General features: G+C 35.8%; 2 protein-coding genes across 3 annotated transcripts; both read right to left on the bottom strand.

Moving 5' to 3' along the window:
- Positions 1 to 1115: 1115 nt before the first annotated feature.
- On the bottom strand, positions 1116 to 3872 carry LOC141599874 (ADP,ATP carrier protein-like). Of its 2 annotated transcripts, none has more exons than XM_074420001.1 (4): positions 3615 to 3872; positions 2596 to 3097; positions 1898 to 2269; positions 1116 to 1585 (listed from the first exon to the last, which is right to left on the bottom strand). In XM_074420001.1, the coding sequence occupies exons 2-4, from the start codon at positions 3061 to 3063 to the stop codon at positions 1289 to 1291; spliced, it is 1137 nt and encodes a 378-aa protein (XP_074276102.1). In that variant the 5' UTR covers positions 3064 to 3097; positions 3615 to 3872; the 3' UTR covers positions 1116 to 1288. The 2 variants fall into 2 exon arrangements, with proteins under 2 accessions (XP_074276102.1, XP_074276103.1); XM_074420002.1 differs by having other exon boundaries at positions 3541 to 3672.
- Positions 3873 to 13558: 9686 nt separating this feature from the next.
- LOC141599873 (mitotic checkpoint serine/threonine-protein kinase BUB1) lies at positions 13559 to 18090 on the bottom strand. Its single transcript, XM_074419999.1, has 14 exons — positions 17893 to 18090; positions 17640 to 17793; positions 17395 to 17552; positions 16723 to 16813; positions 16084 to 16194; positions 15882 to 15969; positions 15685 to 15788; positions 15521 to 15592; positions 15357 to 15446; positions 15111 to 15274; positions 14622 to 14682; positions 14369 to 14503; positions 14156 to 14277; positions 13559 to 13971 (listed from the first exon to the last, which is right to left on the bottom strand). Exons 1-14 carry the CDS (start codon positions 17946 to 17948, stop codon positions 13782 to 13784), a joined length of 1596 nt encoding a protein of 531 aa, XP_074276100.1. The 5' UTR covers positions 17949 to 18090; the 3' UTR covers positions 13559 to 13781.
- Between the last annotated feature and the right edge of the window lie 7385 nt (positions 18091 to 25475).

Here is a 25475-nt window from a genome sequence, read left to right as displayed (position 1 = left end):
TATTCATCTGGTAATATCTTCTTTATCTCTCTACAATACATCCTTAGCCAAGTAACAGCAACTTATCCCTCTAAGTTTACTGATTTGAGCGTCGGAGTGAGTACGCTTGGCACAAAGCCAAGCCCTCAGTTCGTTCATTGTTGCAGGAGAGGCCGAGTGGAACGATAAAGACAAGAGGGATTCAACTCAAGACATCATTCTACAAGCCACGGGTGGTAACAATACTTGCTCTGGAATTACACCCGGAACACAAAATATTGTACAAAGTACAACATTAATTGTAAAATTGTTATTCGGGTTATTTAATATTCCTCCAAAATGGGTCAATGGGGCGGGTTCGGATCGAGCCAATTTGGGCCGGGTCAGTTCGGGTCTTTCATTCATTTCGGGTTTCGGGGCGGGGCGGATCATTTCGGGTTTCGGGTCTGTTTCGGGTTGGTTGGTCGGGTCTATTTCGAGTCAAACGGGTCAGGTTGTTTTGGGTCGAGTCATTTTCGGGTCAATGAATATTAGAGAAATAGCCATTTCAAGTCTTTTCGGTTCAATTATAGTTATATTTTGTCGGGTCATTTTCGGGTTTAGTGCTTTCGGATCGGGTCATTTTTGGGTCGAGTCAGTTACGGGTCAAGAAGCTCGGGTCTAGTTGGGTCAATTCGGGTTTTCGGGTCACATTCGGGTGATGTAGTTCGGGTCACTTCGGGTATCGGGTCAGCCTTTTCGGGTCGAGTTACTTTTGCCAAGTTTAGTTATGGTCTCAAAGATAAAACTTTGACTATATTTTCTGACTTCTATTTGTTTTTTGTTTTTTTGTCGAAAAAATATTTAGCAAAAGATATTTTGATAATAAGTAAATATTTTATATTTAACATATTTGCGATTAAAGTTCAGAAACCTTGACCTTCCAAAAGCAAAATGAGAAGATAAAAATTAAGGGAGTAAATATAAACAAATTTTAAAACTAGTATTGTATACTTTCTCTACTTTTACCTTAATTTTTTTTCTTTTTTCTTTTTCTTTTAGACAACAATGACTTTTAGCTTTGTTTGATAAATTAACCGAGATCAAATATATAGGAAAACCCACTATTTTCTTTTCACGATAAAACAGCCATCAAATGAAGAGGACAAACCTAAATATGAGCGTATATAGCAACACTTGAAATTCAGCAAACCAGTTTGGACAAATCTAAGCAAACGATATCCGATGAAAGAGCTATGTACAGAGTCGATCAAAGATTTTTAAAGCCAACAAGCAACTAGGAAATTATCATCATTGTCAGGGTCTTTAGTTAGCCGCCAGCGGAACCATATTTCTTACCAAACATAATAAGCTGAAGCTTATCATAACCAGCAAGCACACCAGCCCCTGCCACAGCACGCAATATGTTAGCACCAGCCCCCTTGAAGAGCGATTTACTACCTTCTTTCTTAATGATCTGCTGAAATGCGTCCATAGAATTTTTGTACTTCACAGCTTCTCCAGAGGTCATCATCATCCTTCTACGTACAGTATCAATTGGATACGATGCTAAACCAGCACCGATAGTTATGCCCCAACCCAAGAGGAAACTGGCCAGAAAACTATCCTGAAAACATCGACATTACCACAAGATATTAAATATCAGTGCAGTTCATTCTACATACGTAGAAAATTTACAAAAAGTTTATAGGAGACATATTACATATCATACATTCATACCAACTCATGAACCCTGTAATTAAATGCGCAATCCGATTTGAGTAGGTGTGACTGTGACAGTGACTCGCTATAGAAATTTGAGAATTAAAACAATTTGAAAGTCTAAATTTCTAGGAATTAATGTACTGTGCAAATTGGTCCGTGAAATAGAGCAAAATGAAATAGACGACAACCGGCAATGGATTTTAAGAAACAATACCTGCATTCCACCAACCAAGACCACGGGCTTGAGTGAATCGTACATTCCAAAATACAACCCACGGTACACAATGATTCCAACACACGAGATGCTGAAACCACGGTAAAGGCCAGCGATACCATCTGATGCTAATGTCTTTTTGTACACATCAATTAACCCATTGAACTGTCGCTGACCACCTTTCTTGGCAGCCTTTGAATCATTAGCCAACCTGGTCCTGGCATAATCCAAAGAGTACACAAAAAACAGGGATGTAGCACCAGCTGCCCCTCCAGAAGCTAAGTTCCCAGCAAACCATTTCCAGTACCCATCCCTGTCTTTTTTAAAATTGAAGAGCCTCTTGAAGTAATCCTTGAAAGCAAAGTTGAGAGCCTATGGAAAAAACATTAAATAAACCATTACGAAATGAAGTCAGAGACAACATCGAATCAGAAACAAAGAAGTCAAACAGAAGACTCGCAAACTCAACAAACTAACTGGTCAATTCCACTCCGATACAGAATCAACATCAACTGTCAAAGTATCCTAGCCCTACAGAAATAAATCCTACTCCGTAGATGAACCTCAAACATCCTCTCAATTTCTTACCATTTAAAAAATGAAATTTAAGGATAGCTCACACAGTATGCCAAGCACTGATAAATACTAAGAATTACAGTGAGCGAATGCGTAAACACAAACAGTGGCAAACCACCAACCTGTGTTGGAAAGTATCTGATAACGTTAGCAGTGTTTCCTCTCCAAAGAGCAATAACCCCTTCATCCTTGATGGTTCTGGCAAAACAGTCAGAGATACCCTTATATGGTTGAGATAGGCGGCCAGATTTGATCATTTCATCCTGATTCTGGATCAACAATTTGACCCGTTCAATAGGGGCTGCTGCAGTCTTGGAAACAGCAGCAGAAACTCCTCCCATGAGAAAATCAACCCAGAAATTCTTTTGTGGTTTCTCGGTTGTTGAAGGAACAAAGATTGGAGAAGAAGTGGGAGACAGCAGTGCAGAGCTAGTACACTGGTATGAGTAAAGAAGCATAGGGTTCTGAATAACCCCATTTACAAGTGAACTACTGTGATTTGGTCCGATAGAATTCCTGGGTGTAAGTTGAGAGATAAGGTAAGAGTTTCCTTGTATTTTCTGGAACACAGATGGATGTCTTTCTGCCATGTTTGCTAATTGCTATCCCAAATGATGCCCTGGGCTGGAAAGAGCTAACATGTAAGGTGATAAAAGAATTGACACTCAAAAGTAGATTACACTAACACAAGCTTAAGACGGGTCAAATACATACCAAATCACATGGCAAGTTGCCTAGGAAATGCCAAAAGTTTTGCCTTTATTACCACTAACCACCATGTGGTACTATTTGACCCGTTCTACGGATACGAATTGTATTATTGGGAGAGTATAGTTATGTTGGTAATCATCAAAAACAAAATATGTGGCCTATAAAGGGAAATCTCAGCTATAACATTAACGACCTTACTGAATGTAAAGCTTTCTAACAATCCAAAGTTGAGAGTTGAAATACTCCATAGAAAGAGGCGATGATGATGAATAAGGAATGGAATTTGGGTGTGGTAATTAACAAGGCAATAAAAAAAAAAAAAAAAAAGAAACGGAGAGTAGAGGAAGAGTGAATACCCGGCAAGGTAGTGGAAGAGACAGTCAGTCAGGAACAAGTGATTAATTAAAACACAAAACAGAGAGAAGCGTACCTTCTAGTATTTGGTAAATGGAATTAATCAATCAATATCCACCGTCACCACCACCTCGCCACCAACTGCCTCCCCTATCCCTTCCTGCCGCCTCCTTTTACAATTACTAAATTTCTTAGCTACAGCCTACATCTAGTGGTGGCAATCGGGTCGTGACAACATTCAAGTCGGGTTTGAATCGGGTTATTCATATAACTTTGTCGGGCCGGGTCATTCAATTACCAAATTTCTTATATAGGTTCGTTAATAAGTCGTCTTGGAATGTTGTATAGAGCATACCAATATAAGAAGTGGTTTCAGAATGTAAATGTTAGTATCGAAAGAGATTTTTGCATGAATTTTGTAGTTCATAGTTAGAGATTTCAAGGTGAGATTATGTAATTATTAATATATGACGAATAATAAATACTTTCACCGACTATTTGTTTGTTTTGGTAAATAATCGTATCCTGATCATATTGACAGAGTACTTTGAAAATATTAAATTTAAATTTAAATTTTTGAGTAATAAAACATAGTCTTTTTTCTTTTAATTATCCCGATAAGACGTATTTGATTTTCAGTAAAACTAAAATTTGAATTTTCAAAGTTGACGCGGCGAATATAGAGAATGGAATTTGGAGCATTGTCGCCAAGTTGATGATTGAATATTAGTCATGAAACCATGTCAAAAATTGAAATTTCGTCTTGGTGCGAAAGAATCAATTTTGAAAATAATGCTCAAAAAAAAAGTATTTGTCGTTTTGGGTCGGTTTTGAAAATATTTGTCAAAATGGTGTCCACGTAGACTCGGGTTTTCATAACCTAAAATACGGAACAAACACGCCAGAACACGTCATTCTCATTGGCGTGTTTCCTTTAGTCCATTTTATAGAAGTTCACTCCCATTGACGTGTCAGTTGGAGAAAAAAAACTACTGTACAGACACGCCAATGCTAATGGCGTGTTTCCTTCATAAAACACGCCATTAGTAATGACATGTTTGTTCCTAGTTTCAAGTTTTGAAAACCCGAGCCTACGTGGACACCATTTTGACAAATATTTTCAAAACCGGCCCAAAACTACAAATACTTTATTTTTGAGCATTATTTTAAAAATGGATTCGATGCGAAGTCTAATTTTCAAATATTTTAAATACCTGATTTTGGCGCAAAGTTTGAAATTCAAATTTAATGTTAGTTTTTATTTACTACAGAGTAGTTTTTTATTGTCGATTTTCACGCGCGATTTTATGAATAACGTTTTATTTACTTAAAATTAGATATTTTTGAAAAAAAATTAAGAACGTCCTATAGTAATAAATTTTTAAGAAAAAATCGGAAAAAATAAAAAAAAGGTCGTTAAACTGGTAACAAAATGGAACAAGAGGTAAAAAATGACGAAAAAACATATTTTTTATTTATTCTTGTTAATGATTTAATAGTTGATTTAGTTTGAGTCACTTTCTGGTCAGGCCAGTTTTCGAGTTAATTTCGAGTTATCATTCGAATCGGGTTCAGTTTCGGGTAAACCTTAATTGGGTTACGGGTCATTATCGAGTCGGGTTGGATCAATTTCGGATCGCAATATTTTTGAGTTCTATGAGGTCGGATTTGCTCGAACTCGGGTTGAGTCAAACTTGTCAGTTGTAAGCCGTATGATGTAAAATAACCACGTGTTTTACTAAATTGATGTAAAACTTAGTCAGAATAATGAAAACGCAACGGAATTAAAGTGTTTATGTTTAACTTTTTTGTAAGAATAGAACGAAAAAACAAGGATATGACGTGAATAAACTCTCCTCCCTCACAAGGAACTCGAAATTACACACGACTGGACTGTATGACTCTCACCTCGCAAGAATTGAATCACACACAAATTTCAACTTCGCAAGGAAGAAATAAAGAACCTATAACTCGCAAGCAATAAGCACATAATAAGATACTCTTGTATTAATTTTCAACTCCATTCTTAAAAACTGAATACAAAGACTCCTATTTATACTAAATTGATCACTTAGAGACTCCTAAAAACTGATTAGGAAATAACTTCCTATGGTCGACTCTTACCATAACACAACTTGCCTTATTTTTACTTGCCAAGATTAGGAAATAACTGTCTAAAATTTATTAACTAGAATAAGGAAAACTAAAATTAGGAAACTAAATTATAGAGCAACTCCATAACCGACTTCGGTCTTGAAAACCGTGTATGGTCGGCCAGCTGCATTGACCTCCGTGTTGACCTGCCACCTTGTAAACCGTGTCAATAGCTCCAAACCAACTCGTCTTTGTTGCTCTTCCATGTTATCAACTCACTAGACTCGAGCTCATTTTGATTCTTCAAAATATTTGGGACATATTTCGACTTCTTTTTCATTATATTCTAATGCTCCCGCATCATTGTACATTATTTAAATATGGTACACTCCAACCAATTAAAACCCTTCTTATACGTAGTTTCATTTTTTTTTTTGAGAGAAAAGAACAATTCATTAATAAAAAGTCATACGACACTTACAAAGAATAATTATATTCGAAAACAAATCTAATGGAAACCAAAGAAAAATAATTTTCTTATAAACTAGGGATCTCAAAACATCATCTAACAATTCGGCTCGTCCTATTATCGCTATCTTCATGTAGCTTTTGAGGGGATCCTTCGTTTGATTTATGAGATAAAATTTACCTCTGATGACTGGTTCCAAAGATCGTTGACAAATTACTTTTATCCTTTGAAAGAACACGCTGCAAACCATCAACGAACTACTCTTGACTATATTACTGATGAAACTAACCCCACGAATAAATGGAAAAACCCCGAAATAAGGGACGGAAAAACGATTCTCACCAAAAGGGGGACTTTTATTGAATAGAAAATAGATATGCATACTATTGATTGAAATTTGAAATAATTTTGGGGCTTACCATCGATCGATTGATAATCGATGGGAGCCCCTTGTATAATATGATGGAGGCTGGGTTTTTCTAGAGAGAGTTTTTTGAGAGAGAGAAACCCTTATTTTATACGTAGTTTCATTTTAGTAATTCATAAAAAAACCCTTCCAAAACAAATATTCTAATTGGTTTGGTAAAGATGACATCCCCTATTTACTAAAAGAATAGGCAAAACTCCAACTTTTCCCGCCTAAAACACATTTCCTAAAATAGTGCTTGGTATTAATATATACTATAGGTTTGGATATGATAGGTTATACATGGACATAATCTTACGATTTAATTTTTATTTCTCTAATTAAAATACAACTAGGGTAGATCCCGCGCAAAAGCGCGGTTTTTGAGATCGTTTTGTATATACTCCCTCCATTCAACTCTACAAGGCCCTTTTCTTTTTTCACGTTTGCCAACGCGTGTTTTACGCGGTAAATATCGTTAACTACGTATTTGAAAAAATTATAAAAGTTAGATATTTTTAATATACTCGTAAATAGGGCTGAGCAAAAAAGTCTGAACCGTATTTTTAAATCGAAACCGAACCGAAAACCGAATTGTGGAGTCCGAATATTCGGTTTTTTTTCCGGTGCGGTAACCGAACCGGATTTTTTACTATAAAAACGGAGCGGATTCGATTGTAGAAAATTCAAAACCGGGGACCGCTTTTTAAACCGGCTTCTTTATTTTTAGTTTTTTTGAAACCAACTGGTTTCTTTTTTAGAAACTAAAAGTCAAAAATAATGTAAATTTAAAACCGGAGACCGGTTTTTAAACCGGTAACCTAATTTTTCTATGTGTTTCTATGCATTTGATTGTGGATCTTTCTTGAAACCGGTTATAAAAACCGGAGCGGGTAAACCGGTTTACAGATCCGGTTTTTAAATTCCGAAAAAACCGGTTAACCGGATTAATCCGGAGCGGATTCGGTGTTGAAAAAAAAAACATTTTTTTAAATCGGTTACCGAACTGGTTTGCAAAACCGGAACAGATAACCGGTTTTGCTCAGCCCTACTCGTAAAGACGAATCAAACAAGATCCCACATGAATATATTTTCACTTACGTATTGAGAGAAAATTGATAGTGAATGCTCACTTGTGAATAGTGTGTAAAATAGAAAAGGGCCTTGTGGAGTTGAATGAAGGGAGTAGATCTTAACAATTAAATTAGATGTATTTAACTGTAAAACTAATAATTTTCAATGTGAATGAAATATTAGGAGGTAGAAAGAAAAATTTGACATTTTTAACCCTAATAAAATTAACAGTTTATGTGAGACCTTTTTTTTCTAAAAAAGTTATTTATAAGAAAATAAGATTTTTCGATTTAACATAAACAACTTATGATTCTTTTTTCTCCTTAGTGAAGTGTACAACTATTATTGTATTTTTCGTTGGAATATGCGAAGTAAAAAATATAAAGAAAAAGGTGGAATACATAAACTATTTTAATAATGTGAGTATAATTTGTATATGTACATATATGAAAAAATTGTTTAATAATATGAGTCAAAATATTAAGCCCAATTATGGAAGTTTTAGGCGGGAAAACTCATAGAATAACTTCATAAATTAAGACCAACCTATAGTTAAAGCATTTTAGGCGGGAAAACTCCAAACTTCTCATAATCTTTTAGTAAAGAGAGGATAAGGAGAAAATGAAAAATTAATGAATTGTCAATTTAAATTCCATAAATAATACATTGAAAAGTAAAACTTTATAAATAACGTGCAATGTATTGCACTGAGTCTATACTAATGATACATAACACAATTAACAATGCAGAATCAATCTACATTCATTATTTACCTTTACATTGTTTGAGTGAGATTTTAAACAAAGGATATACTCCCTCCTATTCCGAATAACTCTCCCTATTCAAGGGTGGCACGGGACTTAAGGAAACCGAATTAAATAAGTTAAAGTATTGTGGTGGGGTGAGGTAATTGGAGAGAAGGAAGGTATTGTGGAGTATTATTGTGGGTGAGGTGATTAAAATAAGTGTTGTTGTGGGGTGAAGTGATTAAAATAAAAATTGTTGTGTGGTGAGGTCGGGTATTGTTGTGGTATGAGGTGATTAAAATAAGTATAAAACTTACCAAATAAGGAAAGAGAGGGAGTATTGTGAATAGATGAATAAGGAAAGGGGGAGAGTTATTTAGAATAGGAGGGAGTAGATAACTAAAATGAGGTACTAAAATTACACAAATATGGTCTATCACTAAGTTAAGCTAGCTAATTCAATACTTATAAGTATAAATTAAGGTTATTTAATGACAATAATCCAACCTAAGGCTCCCCTTCCCTATTTAATCCATCCTATCGATTATCCCATATTAATCTTATCTTTGCTATCATTTATCATATTTTGATCTTTTGGAAGGGCAACCTGTTAAACAGGTCACCCCTTTATTTAACACCTTTATTATCTTTCGTCACTTTCCTTTCTTCATTTCCATTCTCCAATTTTTTTTTTTTCATTTTCCCAGATCTTGTTCTCCATTCATCATTATCATTATCATCTTAGTTTTTCTTTACCATCTTCCATTTCTTCTTCTTTCTTCATTATCAGTATCATTTCTCCATTTCTCCTTCTTTCTTCATTTTCATTCTCCAATTAACACCACCACCACACAATCACCCAAAACCTAAATTAAAATTTACCCTCAAATTAAATTAGGGATCTAGGGTTTCGAAAATTCTCACTACTGTTGGTGGCGTGAATTATGGTGTTTGATTGGTGAAAAGTGCTCGCTAGTTGAAGATGGTGTTCTTGTTAGTGGTGAACGATGATGGCTTGAAGGTGTGGTGCGTAAGGGTTGTGAGGGGCTTTGGTACTGGTGGTGTATAAGATGGTTTATATGGTGTGATGGTGTGCGAATTCAATGGTTGAAATTGGGGTGATGATTTGCGTAGTGTATTCGTGTTGGGGTGGCTGGTGGTGGTGGCGGTGTCGGACGGTGAGGATTCGTAAGGCGGTGGTGAGTGGGATCATGTGGTATCGGGCCGTTAGAGGAGAGTGATTGTTAGCTTGGAGGTCGAAAGGCTTTAGGTAATGGTAATAGTTGGGTGATTTGGGGAAATAGTTGTCAAATTGGTGTTGGGTGATTTGGCAGCCATGGTGGTGAATAAAATGGAGAAGATAAAAGGAAGGTTGAAGATGAAGGAAGAATAGGAAGATGAAGTCTTTTAAACAAAAAAAAAATACCTGCTAATAAGTAAGCATAACCTGTCACAGCCGGTAAATATAAAATTTGGTGTAAAATAAGATAAATGATAGCAAAGATAAGATTAATATGGGATAATCAATAGGATGGATTAAATGGACAAGGGGAGCCTTAGGTTGGATTATTGTCATTAAATAACCCTATAAATATCACAAGGGAAAGTAATCATTGATTCAATTCTAAGTATTACAAAGATTAATTTGAATCATCTCTATTACTTTATGTTCATTTTCTCTCTAATACATTATTATTCTAATATATTTTCTCTCTCTATTCATTAAAACTAAACTTTTATGAAATAATTACAACCACTAGATCGTCCTACGATTTAATCCAAACCGTTCAAAAGTAATAAAGATCCATTTCTTTTCAAATAACCGGACCAGACAAAGATGGGTCATATAGGTGGGAATCAAGTTACTTCTCCATGAGGGTGTAAATATACCTAAAATAATACTCCCTCCAATTTTCTAATATCTTTCCATTTCTTTTGGGCACAAAAAATAAGGAAGCGGAAGAAAGAATGAATAAAATATTGGTAAATATTATAAATTGTAAAGTTAGAAAATAATAATAAATGAATAATGAATAAAGGAATGAATAAAGTAGTGGAGTTGTTGATTTTTTAGGAGAGGGAAAATAATAAAAAAATGTGAAATTTACCGGAAAAAAAAAAAGAAAAAAGGAAGATAATCAAGTGTGAAAAAAGAAAGAGGAACGATAATAGGAAATTGAAGGGACTAATTCTTAATGACTGAGATACCTCCCCACCTATTTTTGTGGGTGAAATGTAAATCATTGGCAGACATCTAATCCCTCTGTCACCGTTATTTGTTATCTTTTTTATTTTTATTTTGGGTGTCTCAGTCAATTGTTGTCCTTTCTATTTTAAGAATGAATTTGATGAACAATTTGATCAATCATACTTAATTTGTTTCACTTATCATTTAGTAAGGGACGTACTTTTTCACATACGGATTTTACTCTTTCACATACGTTTTTTTACAGTTTTATACTTGTCATTTTATTCAATCCTTCTCCCAATTATTTTTTTCTCCCTTCACCACCAACACCACCTGCCAACCCTTCACAACACTCGCACCCACTTCAGCTTCCAGCCGTCCCAACTCCCAAACACCACCCACTCCAGCTGTCCCACACCCAATTGCACTGCCCAATCCAACCATCCCAGATACACAACCAAGACAAAAACTAATGAAAACGTAAAATTCGTATGTGAAAAGTAATTCCGTCCTCCTTTTTCTTTAGTCTTTGTAGCAAAATCAAAGGACAACAATTGTCCAGAACGAAGGGCGTAAGCGATTACAATATTTTGCTGTTATCGCAAAGTATCGCACCGTCATCATATACAATTTCCATAAATATACCCGAGATCTCCCCTTTTACATGAACTAGTATTGGTGCCCGGCTTCGCCCGGGCTACCTCTACTTACCATTAATCATTAAATAAAATTACTTAAAGTTGCATAACCCATAAATTTATCATTAATATACTTTTTATAACATATCATAAAATTACGATGAAATAAATTTTGAGACAAATTCACTACTCTCGCTATTAATATTTTACTCTTATTAATGAAACAATAGTAATAACATTTCACTACTTGCGCGTAATCATTGTTACTTTCACTACTCCCGCTGTAATTATTGTTACTGTCACTACTGCCGCATTAATATTGATAATTTCACTACTCCTGCCGTAATTATTATTACTTTCACTATTGCCGCATTAATATTGATTATTTCACTACTCCCGTTGTTGTTTCTACCACTCTAACTAATCTCGTTGATAATATTGTTACTTTTACTATTCAAATGAGTGATTACTATCATATAACTATATCCAATGTTACTGCAATTCTTTTCTTTACTGATGAAATTACTTTTACTACTTAGGCATGGAATTTTAAGAGGATTATATATTTATATAAATATATTACATATATGCTCAAATCGAAAGAATTATGCAATATTATATACTCCCTCATATTCACTGTTTTCTTCCCTATTTCCTAAAACGGATTATTCAGGTTTTCTTCCCCTTTCTTATTTTTGAAACTTTTAGTCTTATTTTATTCATTCCTCTCTCATATCACCAAACCCACCCAACTCTTTTACCCATATTTTATTACTTTTTTTAATGTTTTGGCCCCACAATTCATTATTTAACTCCTAATTATTCCTCCATCTCTCCCATCAACAACCCCACCCAACTCTTTTACTCTTATTTTATTTCTCGTCTTAATACTCGTGCCAACAAACAAAGGGAAGAAAACCCTGAATAAGAGGGAGTATTATGGAATCTAACTTGAATTATTTATAACCTACTTATTATATTTTTTTTATGTTAAATAATTAACATCTCTATAAATCTAATAAACTATAAAGTTTAATAAAATTGCATAGATTTTAAATTTAATATATAATTTTATGATGATAATAATTGATAGCATAAGTGTGCATGTTTATACTAATTAATTATTTTATTTTAAGGAAATTGTTTTATTTTAAGGTAATTGACCATGTTTAGGAAAATTACCAAACTTCTATATAATTTAATTTTAACCCAAACTATATAATATTTGCATTGAGATCCCTTAATTAGGTCCATCACACGGTGCTATTGATTTAAAACTATATAGTATAATTAATTTGTATAACTTTCTTTAATTACATTGAAATCCTTTGGTTTCTGGATTTAATATATACTACTAGGTTTGGTGCCCGGCTACGCCCGGGCTACCTTTATTTAACATTTAAATTTTATTTTCTATGAAATATGATTTCTCTAAATTTGGTTAACACATACATTTACAACTTCTATATTGAAATTATGATGAGAGGTAAAATTAATCAATATGAGACACGTTCACCTCTCCCGCTGTTAATATTATTACTTTCACTACATCCCCTGTTAATACTATTACGTTAACTACTTCTTCGGTTACTGTTGTTTGTTTTACTATTTCTGCTATTTTTACGGTTAACCCGTTAGTTTTGTCAAACTCGTATATTTAAATAAATTAATACTTTCTTAAAATCGAATTGTTAGTTAATTTTTCATACTCTTTCTATTGTTCTTACTGTTACTTTCATTACATGTGTTGTGACTATTATTACTTTCACTTCTCCCGCCGTCATTATTTTTTCTTTCACTACTCCAACATTTATTATTGTTAATTTCACTACCCCGTTGCTGCTAGTATGACTTTCACTACTTCCGTTGCTATATATTATTGTTGCTTTTACTATTCACATGGAAGGTTACTATCATAATAGTTGATTATCTAGTTGTATTAGAGTTATTTATTTAAATAAATCTGAAATATTAGATTAGAATATTATTTAACAGTAATCATTATTATTTACTAATTAAATTACAAATCTAATGAATTATGGAATATTATATTTTTTGGAAATCTAAATTGATTTACTTACCTTTTAATAGTTTCCAAAATATAACATATACTTATATTATATTTATGTATGTTAAATAATTAACATATTTATACTAACTAATACCATAAGTGGGACCCGTTTATTTAAAGAAACTCGCCATATTCTAATATTCTCAAAATTTATACTTTTAACCAAAACTATATAATATTTACATTGAAGTCCCTTGTTCAGGTTCATCACACGACGCTAGCGATTTAAAACTATATAGTATAATTAATGTGTATAGATTTATTTAATTACATGAAAGTCCCTTGATTTTTGGAATTAATATATAGTATTGATTGATTGATAATACTCTCATCATACTACTAATGTTGTCCTTGTTTTACCTTAATTTATCATAGAAGGATACAAGAGAGGGCAGTGGTGGAATAATAAATACATTTTCATACGGGTAGTGTGTTCAAACTCTACTGCTGCTATACACACAACAAACAGTTCCTCAGATGTGCAATGGTAAAGCGCAATCACGAGAACCAAAACTCTAATTCTCTACATTATAACTACTGTTGCGTAAGCTAAGTAGCTAACCAGAACACACGGCAGTTCTCTGCTTCCTCAGTGAATCCTTTAGTTTCTTTAACAGAGAAGGGTCTGCTAGCATGACCCCTTCAAATGACTCTCTAAGCTCCCGTAGCATCTTTAAGTGATCATCAGAGGGTTGTACGTTGAGCAACCTTTTGAAAAGATTTTCCCATAGTTTTGTGTTTGGACTTCTGAAACACATCATCACATCAAGAGTCTTTAGTATTGTCTAGTTGGTGTAAATACAAAAAAACAAAAGGGCTGAGAAAAAAATTGGGCAACATGCACGGAAAACAATTGTGTCCCCTAGAACTCCCATGTCATGAATCCAACCCTGAAAAGAATGTAGCATACATGAGACGATAAGCACCATACCTTTTAAAGGGCAATGTTGGCAAGTGAAAATAGCCACCATCAGGAGATGCTTTCTTCTTAATTTCCATGTATGTATTGTGTAGCATCATATGGACAGTAACACATAAGCCATAAGTGTCAACCTATACAAGTTGAACTCTCTAGTTCAGTTCTTAGTCGGATATATCAATATCACGGAACATTTTTGCATTTTGCATAATAATGAATAATCACCTGGTATTTCCAAGGCTTATCTTCTTGCATTTCAACACAACGAAAGCCGGAGGTACCACAATCACCCACAAACTCTATCTCAGCAGGGAAAAGGCTTAAGTCTATTCCCCTACCCCAGTCAATAAGGCATAGTCCCTGCATTGTACAATTTACACTCAATAAACAGCAAAAGTTTGTACCTCTAAATGTTCTAATGCTTCCTCAAAAAAAAAAAATAACTGGGGCAAAATTAGTACGCCAGATGGTTATTAACCTGATCACGCCAAGGACCAGATCTTTTGACAAAATCTTCTGTGTCATCTGTCAGTTGCTCCCTGAACGAAAGAAAAATAATTTTAAGAAAGGAATCAACGCTAGAAGGCTGAACGAGTTCCATCAGAAATTCCAAGTCAGAAATTTGAGGATAACAAGCTAATCAAAAGTGTCAGTAGTCTGGACTGGAGGATGGTAAACTAACGCACTCCTTTGTTGTTTAAAACCGATAACCATGAGACAGTGTAAATGAGGAATTGATTCATAGCCTTAGTCTGTAACAGACAGCTAGGTTTGGCATTAATCATAGGAGCGGAGGGACCATTTTAACAGAAATAAAAGTATCACTCGCCTATAGTAGCTTGTCACACTAAACTGCCCAAAGATCATTGCTCTAAATAGGGCCATATAAAACGAACCTGAAAAATCTCCTCAAAAATTATTTGGGCCTTTATTCCTCATAAATTAAGTGTATTAGTGGTCACAATACCTCGAATGACGAATAAGGAGATTATCAGGCTTGAAATCTCCATGAATAATGCCAGAACTGTGCAGAGTCTCAAGCATGTGAAGCATCTCAATGGTGTAGTAGATACATGACACTTCTTCCATGGATGAATCACATGGATTAAATATATAAGAATTTATTGCATCCTGCGCATTATACCTTTATTAGTCAGATGCTAACATTTATAGGCCTTCAAGATCATGCATAAAAGCACAGAATTGAACCCACATGAAGTGTTCCATTAGGCAAATAGTCACACACAAGAATGCTGTAATCCGTATAATGATGCATCCTCCGGGCGGAACCAAATTCCAATCTCTGTAAACAATTATCAGCAAAAGGCGTATAAAATCAAACATACTTTTAGGTGATGAGTGAAGAGACTCGCTTACTTCTTCATCTGGAATACGCTTATCAAGCTGACGATACATATGAAACTCCCATGGAAAGGCAGGGTTTTGTATCTGCCACTCTTTCTCAAGTTAGAATAGATATCAAGAGAGTAAAGCCACTTGAAAGATAGCAGGACAGTTGATACTTGAATACATATTTTTACCTTCAGAGCAACGGCATCATCAGGGTCACTGTTAACATAAGCTCTGAAAACTTGAGCAAATCCTCCTTCACCAGCACGACCTTTTATTTGGTACTCCCTTACACCTTGACATGCGAACATAATAGTTTAAGAAGCATTAAGAATCATAAAACCTTTGTAATTGATTGAACAAAAATAAAGAAAATGCAGCGCGGTACCAATTTTAATTATCTTATTTCTATATGAAATCTGTAGAGAAGACAAAGGAATTTTCCCGGCATAATTTCTTGAATAAGAATGGTATCCCTGAAAAGAAAAAAAGCAGCGGAAAAAGTTGTTTGACAACTCAGAATCTGTCTGTGGTTTTTAGTGTCAAATGAACCATAGATATGAAAACTATGTAGAAGTAAACAATCTTACATGATACTTCACTAGATCAGGAAGAATCTTGCGCGAAAGAGAACCCATGGCTACCTTTGACCAAGGATTTAAATATTTCTTTCCTCTCATCTCGATGAGACCAGTAATATTCTACAAGCGAATGAGATTGCTTGTGTCAACCACACCAAATCTTTAAAATAGGACCAAGGAAAGCATAGCCACCAACATGAAAAGTACTTTATCATAGGTGAATGAAAGAAAACGGAAAGTATGATCTACAACACCGTATGATTTTAGCAATCTAAAGGACACACTCATAAGAGTTACTCGTGTTATCACAATGCATGTGTATGGCAGTACGTATAAGCAGCAACTAAACATTGCTGTGCACAAAAAATGGATCATATTTCTGAAGAACCATAACTCTGGCTGGAGTATCAACAGCAGAAAATACAGTTGGAGGAGTAACATCAGACTGAAGAAAATCTTTCCGTAAAGAACAAATTCAAGCATTTCTTATGCAACCGTAATAAGGGCACCAAAGACTCAATTCCATAAATACTAACTGCTACGAAATACTAATTACAAGCAGGCAACAACTCAATAACTCATGATATACTTCATGGATGCGTCATGACAATAATAGAGATAAGTAATAGTTATGTTCAAAAAATTCACCTCAGTATCTGTGCACGCCTTAGACAGCCCAGCAATTTTTTCAAGAAATGAGTTATAAGCTTTCTTAAGCTCCTCAATTGGCTCAGCATTCCTACATCACATAGTTTGCCAAAAACCGGAATAATTTACTGACTTCATCATCCACATTTGTCCATAACAAATAGAGACTACAAATAAGTAATAACATGCTGTTACTCAATATACCCTTTATAATCTATGTTACTGTGACATGGCAAATTTTTAGACACGGGGACCCTATCCTGAAAAGGGATACGGGTGTGGAGACACATCTTCAAGGAAAAAATATACTTCTAAGCTTGAAGTATAATGGAAAGAAATTTGACAAATAAGACTTAAAATCATTAAATGTAGGTCAAAATGCTTTCTTACCTCTCTTCCTCTACTTTTGTGGTGCGAGTCTCGCTAGTTTAGCGCTCCTATGAGAAATGTCTTACCCGGAATCCATACACATTGCTTAGAGTCGTATGTTTACGTTTATTTTTAACACAAAGACCTAGACCCGAGACAAGCATTTTAGGCGATTACTTTTGAAATAGAAGTGTAGACCAAACTGTGATCGTATGGCAGAATTGACCATCAAAGATAGAAAGGTAAAGAAAGAAGTGATTCATCCAAAACGAAATGCATAAATAAATGATTTCTCGAAAATACCTAGAAATGCCAAGGCGATAAATCCTATGAGCATCATTCCATTGGCCCCTAACCTCCAGAATCAAGGCACAAGTTTGATAAAGCATAGAATTAGTGGCACAAATCTTAGAGTTGTCCATTTCTCGAAAGACGGTATTGAAATCATCAACAGCATCCATCTAATTCAACAATTCAACAATCAAACAAAACCTAACAAACAATCAAATAAAAGAATATGAAAAGAAAATAAAAGGGGGATTAATTACATGAAGGAACCAAACTTTAAGAAACCTATCATCATTTTGATAATTGGGATTGTCCTTGAAGGTATTAATGCAGTCAGATACAAGCTTTTTATACGCGGCAGTGTTGTTACGACTTGGATCCGCGTTGTAGTTGTTGATGGCTTGCTTAATTGAGCTGCAAACAAACATTAATCCCTCACTGATTGAGTTAAATGAATTCAATTAACGGCAAATATGTGAATAAATTAGACGATTGAGAAAGGAAGGAGAGTACTTGAGCCATGGAAGAAGTGGATCGGCGGCGTCATTCGCGACGGAGGCGACCGCCATGAATGGTGGTGGTGTGCTTTGTGTAAGGTAGAAACTGTAACAAGGGAGTGTTGTGAAAAGGGAGCGCGGAAAGCACGAGTTTTTTTTTTTTTTGAATGGATGGACTTTCGACTTTGGAGTCGCCTGTGTAATAATGCCAAAACAAATTTGAGTTCCCCCTATTCAATCAGTTGGTCTTTTTTGACGGGCTTTTTTTTATCTTTTCAAAAATACGGGATTTTGAGATTATTTTACCTATTTTACTACTTTTAAAAAATAAATTACCATAAACGGTAAAACTAGCTGGATTATTGGGTTTACATCCCCTACTATTAAGGGAGTGTTTGGTTGAAGGTCTATAAGAAAGGAAAGGAAAACAAAGTTATCGATTTCCTTTGTTGGTGTTTGTTTGATACAAACAAAGAGAATGAAATTCTCTTCCTTACCCCTCAATCCATCTAATTCCTTACCCCCCACCCCCAAGGTATGAAATTTCATTACCTTTGTTACCCTTCAACTAACTTATTTACCTACCACCACATCAGTCACCATCAAGACGCCACCGTCACCACCACTACCACCAAAACCACCACCACAGTCACCCCACATAAACCACCACCATCTCCACCACCAAAACCACCACCACAGCCACTCCACATAAACCACTACCCCAACACCACCACCACAACCACCATGACGCCACAACCACCATCATCACCACCACAGCCACTCCACCACCACCACGCCACCACCACCACAACCACCACCCGCACACCAAAACAAACCACAACCCATCACACTTCATTTTCTTGATGTAATCAAACAACTAGTTAAGTTTTAGGTAATCTCTTACCTTTTCCCCTCTTACCCATTCTAATCTCTTTTCCCTTTCTCTAACCAAACACCCCCTTAAGAGAATAAAAATTCTCTTAGTTTTCTCTCCAAAAAAGTATCTAGCTAAATAAGGTAATAAATAACATTTTCTTTCATTACATTATTATCTTTTCAATAAATATATTCTTATAAATAAACTCTAATTTTTTAAATAAATTCATAATTATGTTTTTTTCATTAAAATAAAATAAAATTGATATTAAATTATAAAGTATAAGTTTCTAAATTTTTCAGTAATGCAATAATTATTACTGTAGAGAATAACTTGATACGTGCTTACTATTAGCTTCGTGACAAAAAAACATTCACTAAAAAAATTCACAACTAAAATAAAAATTTTATTAGTTTTCCATTTCAATTTTTTTTGTTTTATATCAAAATACAATGGAGTGAACTCATAAATATTAATGAGGTGCAAATTTTAAAAGTATAAATCCTCATATGTACTAAGAGAATACAACTTCTCTAAAATTTTCCCTCCAAAGTGCTCAAACTTATATATGGAAACAAATTAGATTTTCATTTATTAAACTAATTTTCCATTTAAAATAATCTATACATAAAAATTGTATCTCCTATTATTAACTTCGTGACGAAAAAAGATTGTTTTAAAACATTTGATGTCGTTAAAATATTTTCATAAAAAACACAATTTATGGAATTATTCAATTCTTTTGATTAATTTTAATATTAGTTATTTTTTATAAAAATTCGTGAGATATAGATCTAAAATCTATAACTAATACACTAAAAATTAAAAGGCCTATATTTACTGCGCATTTGCGCGGGATCTACACTAGTTTGACCATAAACTCACTACAAAATTCTGTCTTTTTGGAAAGATAAAAATGATCCGTCTGAAATAAGAATTTGTCATATTCAATTGAAATGGTTATTGCTCTTTGTATATGCTAATTAAACTCGTGCAATTTTGCTATTATAATAATTAATTATCTTAATTATTTTTAAAAATAAAATAATAAAATTTCTCTACTTTTTTTGGTAAACAATTTAAAATTACAAATTGAGTTATAAAGTCATTTTAAGTTTCTAGAATTAAATTATAAATGTCATTTGTTTTTTTTTGCTGCTTTTATAAATGTCATTTGTAATTAGCGTAATTAATGTGTTAGGTTTAATTGGTTGAGTCGTTGTAGTATAATATATCCTCTTGCTAGCTAGATTTGAATTTCTATTTTATCTTTTTACTCGGACGACTTTATATAAACCCAACTTATATATGAAACAATATTATTCGGATGAAAATAACATAATTAGTAATTGCATAGGTCTGAATAATTGTAGACCTGTGCAAATTTGTAAACCTGTTTTTCATTTAGTCAAACGTGTGTACATTTATAGAAGTCATGCATAGACAAAATGAATATTTTGACTTATGCTGTATACGTGTTTTAAATGAAATTTTCCGCTTGTTTTTCATTTATTTCGATTTCTTAATTAGTGAAACAGGACAAAATTGAATTGTGATTCGTGAACGTTTAAACATTTTAGTGGAATTGTTAACTATTCAAACTCGCAATATCATCATATATAATTGTAGATACCTCATTTCTACACCTTTCGCTAACCACCCATTGATGATTGGGTCGTATACCCGTATGTTTATCACGCAGAGCAATTTATGACATTTCGGAAGTTCATCGGCAAGTGATAGCGCAAACAGTTGAGTCAACTTCATGATCGTCATCTACGTGCCGATACGGGCGTTTTGACAGTAATTAAAGTACATTTGGAGTCCAGGTGTAACACCCCCATACTCCAAGTGCCTTACCAGGACCACTCAGGTATAAAGATGTTACCATCTCGGTTTTTCCGAGGCAATGATAATCATAAGACAATAACGAAACAATGTTTAAATAGTACAAAGTTAAGTGAAAGATTACAATCCGAAAACCAAACCGATAAAATATGAATACATGTTCTTCAAAAACCAAATGTCTAAAAGCTAAACATAATGTCTGACAACAACGGAAGACTCTTCTAACTGCAAGTGATAACTCATCCCAGCTAGCCCATAAGCATCATATCAAACCTGCTCAACAACTGCTCACCATCCCCGAATGGATCACCACAATTTTTAAAACAATAAACAGGGTCAGTACTAATCACACAATTTATATAATTCAACAACACAACAAACAACACAGCTCAATCGTCACAGATATACTCCGAACTCCATCACCAACTCCACAATACTGACTACACATTAAAGTGTGTAGCCCTGCCAGAGTGCCCATCGCAACAGGTCACTCCTCGTCGCCAGTGGGGGACCTCAGCCGTTCCCACCTAAGCCCCGTTCATCTCCGTCGAGTGATAAACCCAAATCCATTAATATGCACATCCCTTCTGTGGTGGATTCCACAGAAGGCGAATAATGGGCGTGAAGCCACTTCCGCAAGTGACGCACCCCGAAGAACACAGACAAATACAAACAATCACAACTACTAATCAGCAATCAAAACCAACAACCGTCACAGTACTCGTATGATAACAGTCAACAATCACAAATCACCACCAACACATTATGGGACTAATACTGAGTAGGGAAACCCTACCTGGAATGCAATACAGTCAAACGATCTCAACAGCTGTTATCAAAATGCCTCCTCTACGAACCCTCCTCCTAACATAACATCACATATATCACTAACCACACAAAACTAACATAAATCCCCCAATTCCCAAAATTAGGGTTTAACAAGACTTAATTAAATATAACAAATTCAGTACGTAGATCTTACCCTCGACGCAAGGATCACAAAGATGTAAAGAAAGATGAATTCCGACCTTTCAAGCTCCGGGATTTGTCAATAATGCGATGAATGCGAAGTACGTAGATTGAAATCTCTTTTGAAAGTAATTAGGTTTGTAAAAGCGTATTATGAAAGTGACGGAAGTGTTTATATATTAATTCGCATTATTAACAAAACCCGACAAAACATTATCCGCAAACCGGGCTACTCGATCGAGTAACTGACGTACTCGATCGAGTGCCGCCTACTCGATCGAGTAACTGACGTACTCGATCGAGTGCCGCCTACTCGATCGAGTAGCCTTCGAGTACCCTACAGGTCAGAAACTATTTTAAATCGCAAAACACCCTTACTCGACAGAGTAAGGCCCACTCGATAGAGTACCCAGAGACTCATAAAACCGTAGTATTACAGTCTTCCCACCTTAAAAAGAACTTCGTCCCCCAAGTTCAAACCACAACAAAACAAAAACATACTACTACACTCCCGACACAACAACCAAAACAAAACTCAACATAAAAACATGCTACTAACCAAACTTAACCGACTCAAACCATTACTAACCATACCGACACACACAAAAAGATGTAAAAACTCTTAAAACTCTTTGCGATTATCTCCTACCCTCCTAAAAGAAACAAGGTTACATACTCATTATCTTCTTTGGTCTGCCTGCTTCTATCATATATGGAGTCAGAGAAACAACTCGAGGGTGAACATGATCCTTACTAGGCCTGAAACTCTGGTTATGCAGATCAGGGAGGATGTCACGAGAAGGATCAGGTCAAAAATTGGAAGAACTGCAGTGAATGAAGAAAGGACTTGGCTTCAGAAATGGGGCATTGTAGTCTAGAAATTGGTGGTAGGTTGTTCAAAGTGTTGGCTGTTAGGGAGATGTTTCAGTTTGATTATGCTGGCAATTTCTCTCATGTAATTGTACTTGTTTGATATCAATATAAATATATACTCACATTTCACCAAAAAAAAAAAAAAAAAAACAAGGTTACGTCCCGGTAACCATACATACCTGATCAAAAAGGAAAGGGTAATGCTCTCTCATGGCCTCCTCTGCCTCCCATGTAGCTTCCTCAGTCTCGTGATTAGACCAAAGGATTTTAAGCAAAACTGTCTCACCACTCCTAGTCTTCCTAACCTTCCGGTAAAGAATCTGCTTAGGTACCTCAAGATAGGACAAGGACTCATCTAGCTCTAAGCTCTCTGCCTCTAACACATGTGACGGATCACTCACATACTTCCGCAGTTGAGATACATGAAACACATTATGCACCCTCTCTAACGCAGCTGGTAAAGCCAAACGATAAGCAACCTCTCCAACCCGTTCTAAGATCTCATAAGGCTCTATGAACTTCTGACTCAGCTTGCCTTTCTTCCCAAATCTCATAACCCCACGCATAGGAGACACTTTCAGAAGAACCTTGTCCCCAACCTGAAACTCTATATCCCGGCGATGTAGATCTGCATAACTCTTTTGCCTATCCTGAGCCGCTCTCATTCTTTCCCTGATCATCTTAATCTGCTCAACCATCTCATGTACCATCTCTCGTCCTAGAACCACTGCCTCAGCACTGTCGTCCCAACAAATTGGACTCCTACATCTCCTCCCATATAAGGCCTCAAACGGTGCCATGCCAATACTAGTGTGATAGCTGTTATTGTAAGAAAAATCTATCAAATCCAACCTCTGTTCCCAGCTACCACCAAAGTCCATCACACAAGCTCGTAACATATCCTCAAGAGTCTTGATTGTTCTCTCGATCGACCGTGCATCGCCAGGATGAAATGTCTTTGTACTCATCTTCAAAGTCGTTCCCAAAGATTCCTGCAACTCTTTCCAAAACTTTGAGATAAATCTCGCATCTCTATCAGATACTATGTCCTTAGGAACTCCATGCAACTTTAGCACATTCTTCCAATAAGCCATAGCTAATTGTGCCTTAGTCCATGTATCTTTCATTGGCACAAAATGAGCTGACTTGGTAAGTCGATCCACTATTACCCATATCATGTTGTTACCCTGTTGACTCTTCGGTAAACCCACGATAAAATCCATAGAAATGGATTCCCACTTCCACTCAGGTACCTCTAAAGACTGGATCTTACCTTGTGGTCGTCGCTGTTCCCCTTTAACTCTCTGGCATGTCAAACAACGGGCCACAAACTCAGCTGTTTCTTTCTTCATCCCAGGCCACCAGAACGTGTTCTTTAAATCCTTGTATAACTTGTCACCACCTGGATGTACTGAATATGGTGTACAATGTGCCTCTGTCATGATTGTCTTTTTCAGCTCCTCATCATTAGGGACACACCACCTCCCATCAAACCTCAGACTACCATCTGTATGAGTAGAGAATCGAGACACTGTCCCTTTCTCTACTCCAGCTCTCCCACTCAACTATCTTAGGATCCAACGCCTGTTTACCTCGAATATCATCATAATGATCAGGCTGCACCGTCAAATCTCCCATGACATCCCCTCTCTGCATCATATGTATCCCAAACTTCCCCACCTCATCTCTCAACCTCATCAAAGATAAAGCTGTACACAAAGAATGTACACTCTTCCTACTCAAAGCATCTGCAATAACACTGGCTTTCCCTTCATGGTAGATAATATCCATGTCATAATCGCCAATCAGCTTCATCCACCTCCTATGTCTCATGTTCAACTCCTTTTGACTGAAGATGTACTTGAGACTCTTGTGAATAGAAAATATCTTAAAGGTCGCCCCATAAAGGTAATGTCTCCAAATCTTGAGAGCAAACACCACTACACCCAACTCTAGATCGTGTGTAGGATAGTTCTCCTCATAAGGCTTCAATTGCCTAGAAGCATAGGCAATCACTTTACCGTTCTGCATCAACACACATCCCAACCCATTCTTTGAGGCATCTGTATAAACCTCAAAGTTCTCAGTCCCTTCAGGCAATGCTAAGATAGGAGTTGTGGTCAAACGCTCCTTTAATGTTTGGAACGCCGTCTCACAACTCTCATCCCAACGAAACCTGTTCTCTTTCCTCATTAAAGCTATCATAGGTCTAGCAATCTTGGAGAAATCCTTCACGAACCGTCTGTAATATCCAGCTAAACCCAAGAAACTCCTGATCTCAGCAACATTCTTTGGTGCTTCCCACTTTGTCACTGCCTCAATCTTTGCCGGATCCACAGCTACCCCATCCTTAGAGATCACATGCCCCGAAAAGCAACTCTCTCTAACTGCGAACTCACACTTGGACAAAATTTTAGCATATAACTCATGCTCCCTCAAGGTCTGCAACACAATCCTCAGATGCTCCTCATGCTCCTCCTTAGTCTTGGAATAGACTAAGATGTCATCGATAAATACCACCACAAACTTGTTCAAAAACTGTCTGAAGATTCTATTCATCAAGTCCATAAACACAGCCGGTGCATTAGATAATCCAAAAGGCATCACCACATACTCATAATGGCTATACCTCGACGTGAAAGCTGTCTTTGGTATGTACACCTCTCTAATCTTCACCTGATGGTACCCCGACCTCAAATCAATCTTGGAAAAGACTGATGCACCACTCAACTGATCAAACAGGTCATCTATCCATGGCAAAGGATACTTGTTCTTCACCGTCACTCGATTCAGCTCCCTGTAATCTATGCACAACCTCAAGCTCCCATATTTCTTCTTCACAAAAAGCACTGGTGCTCCCCACGGTGATAAACTAGGTCTAATGTATCCCTTCTCTATCAAATCATCCAACTGTTTCCTGAGCTCCTCTATCTCCTTAGGACCCATCCGGTACGGTGCCTTAGAGATTGTCCCCGTCCCCGGTTTCAACTCAACTGTGAAATCTATCTCCCTCTTCGGTGGCAACCCCGGAA

Source organism: Silene latifolia, chromosome 9 (genome assembly GCF_048544455.1).
Source record: "Silene latifolia isolate original U9 population chromosome 9, ASM4854445v1, whole genome shotgun sequence".
NCBI lineage: Eukaryota > Viridiplantae > Streptophyta > Magnoliopsida > Caryophyllales > Caryophyllaceae > Silene > Silene latifolia.
This window is presented reverse-complemented; position numbering and strand designations above follow the sequence as displayed.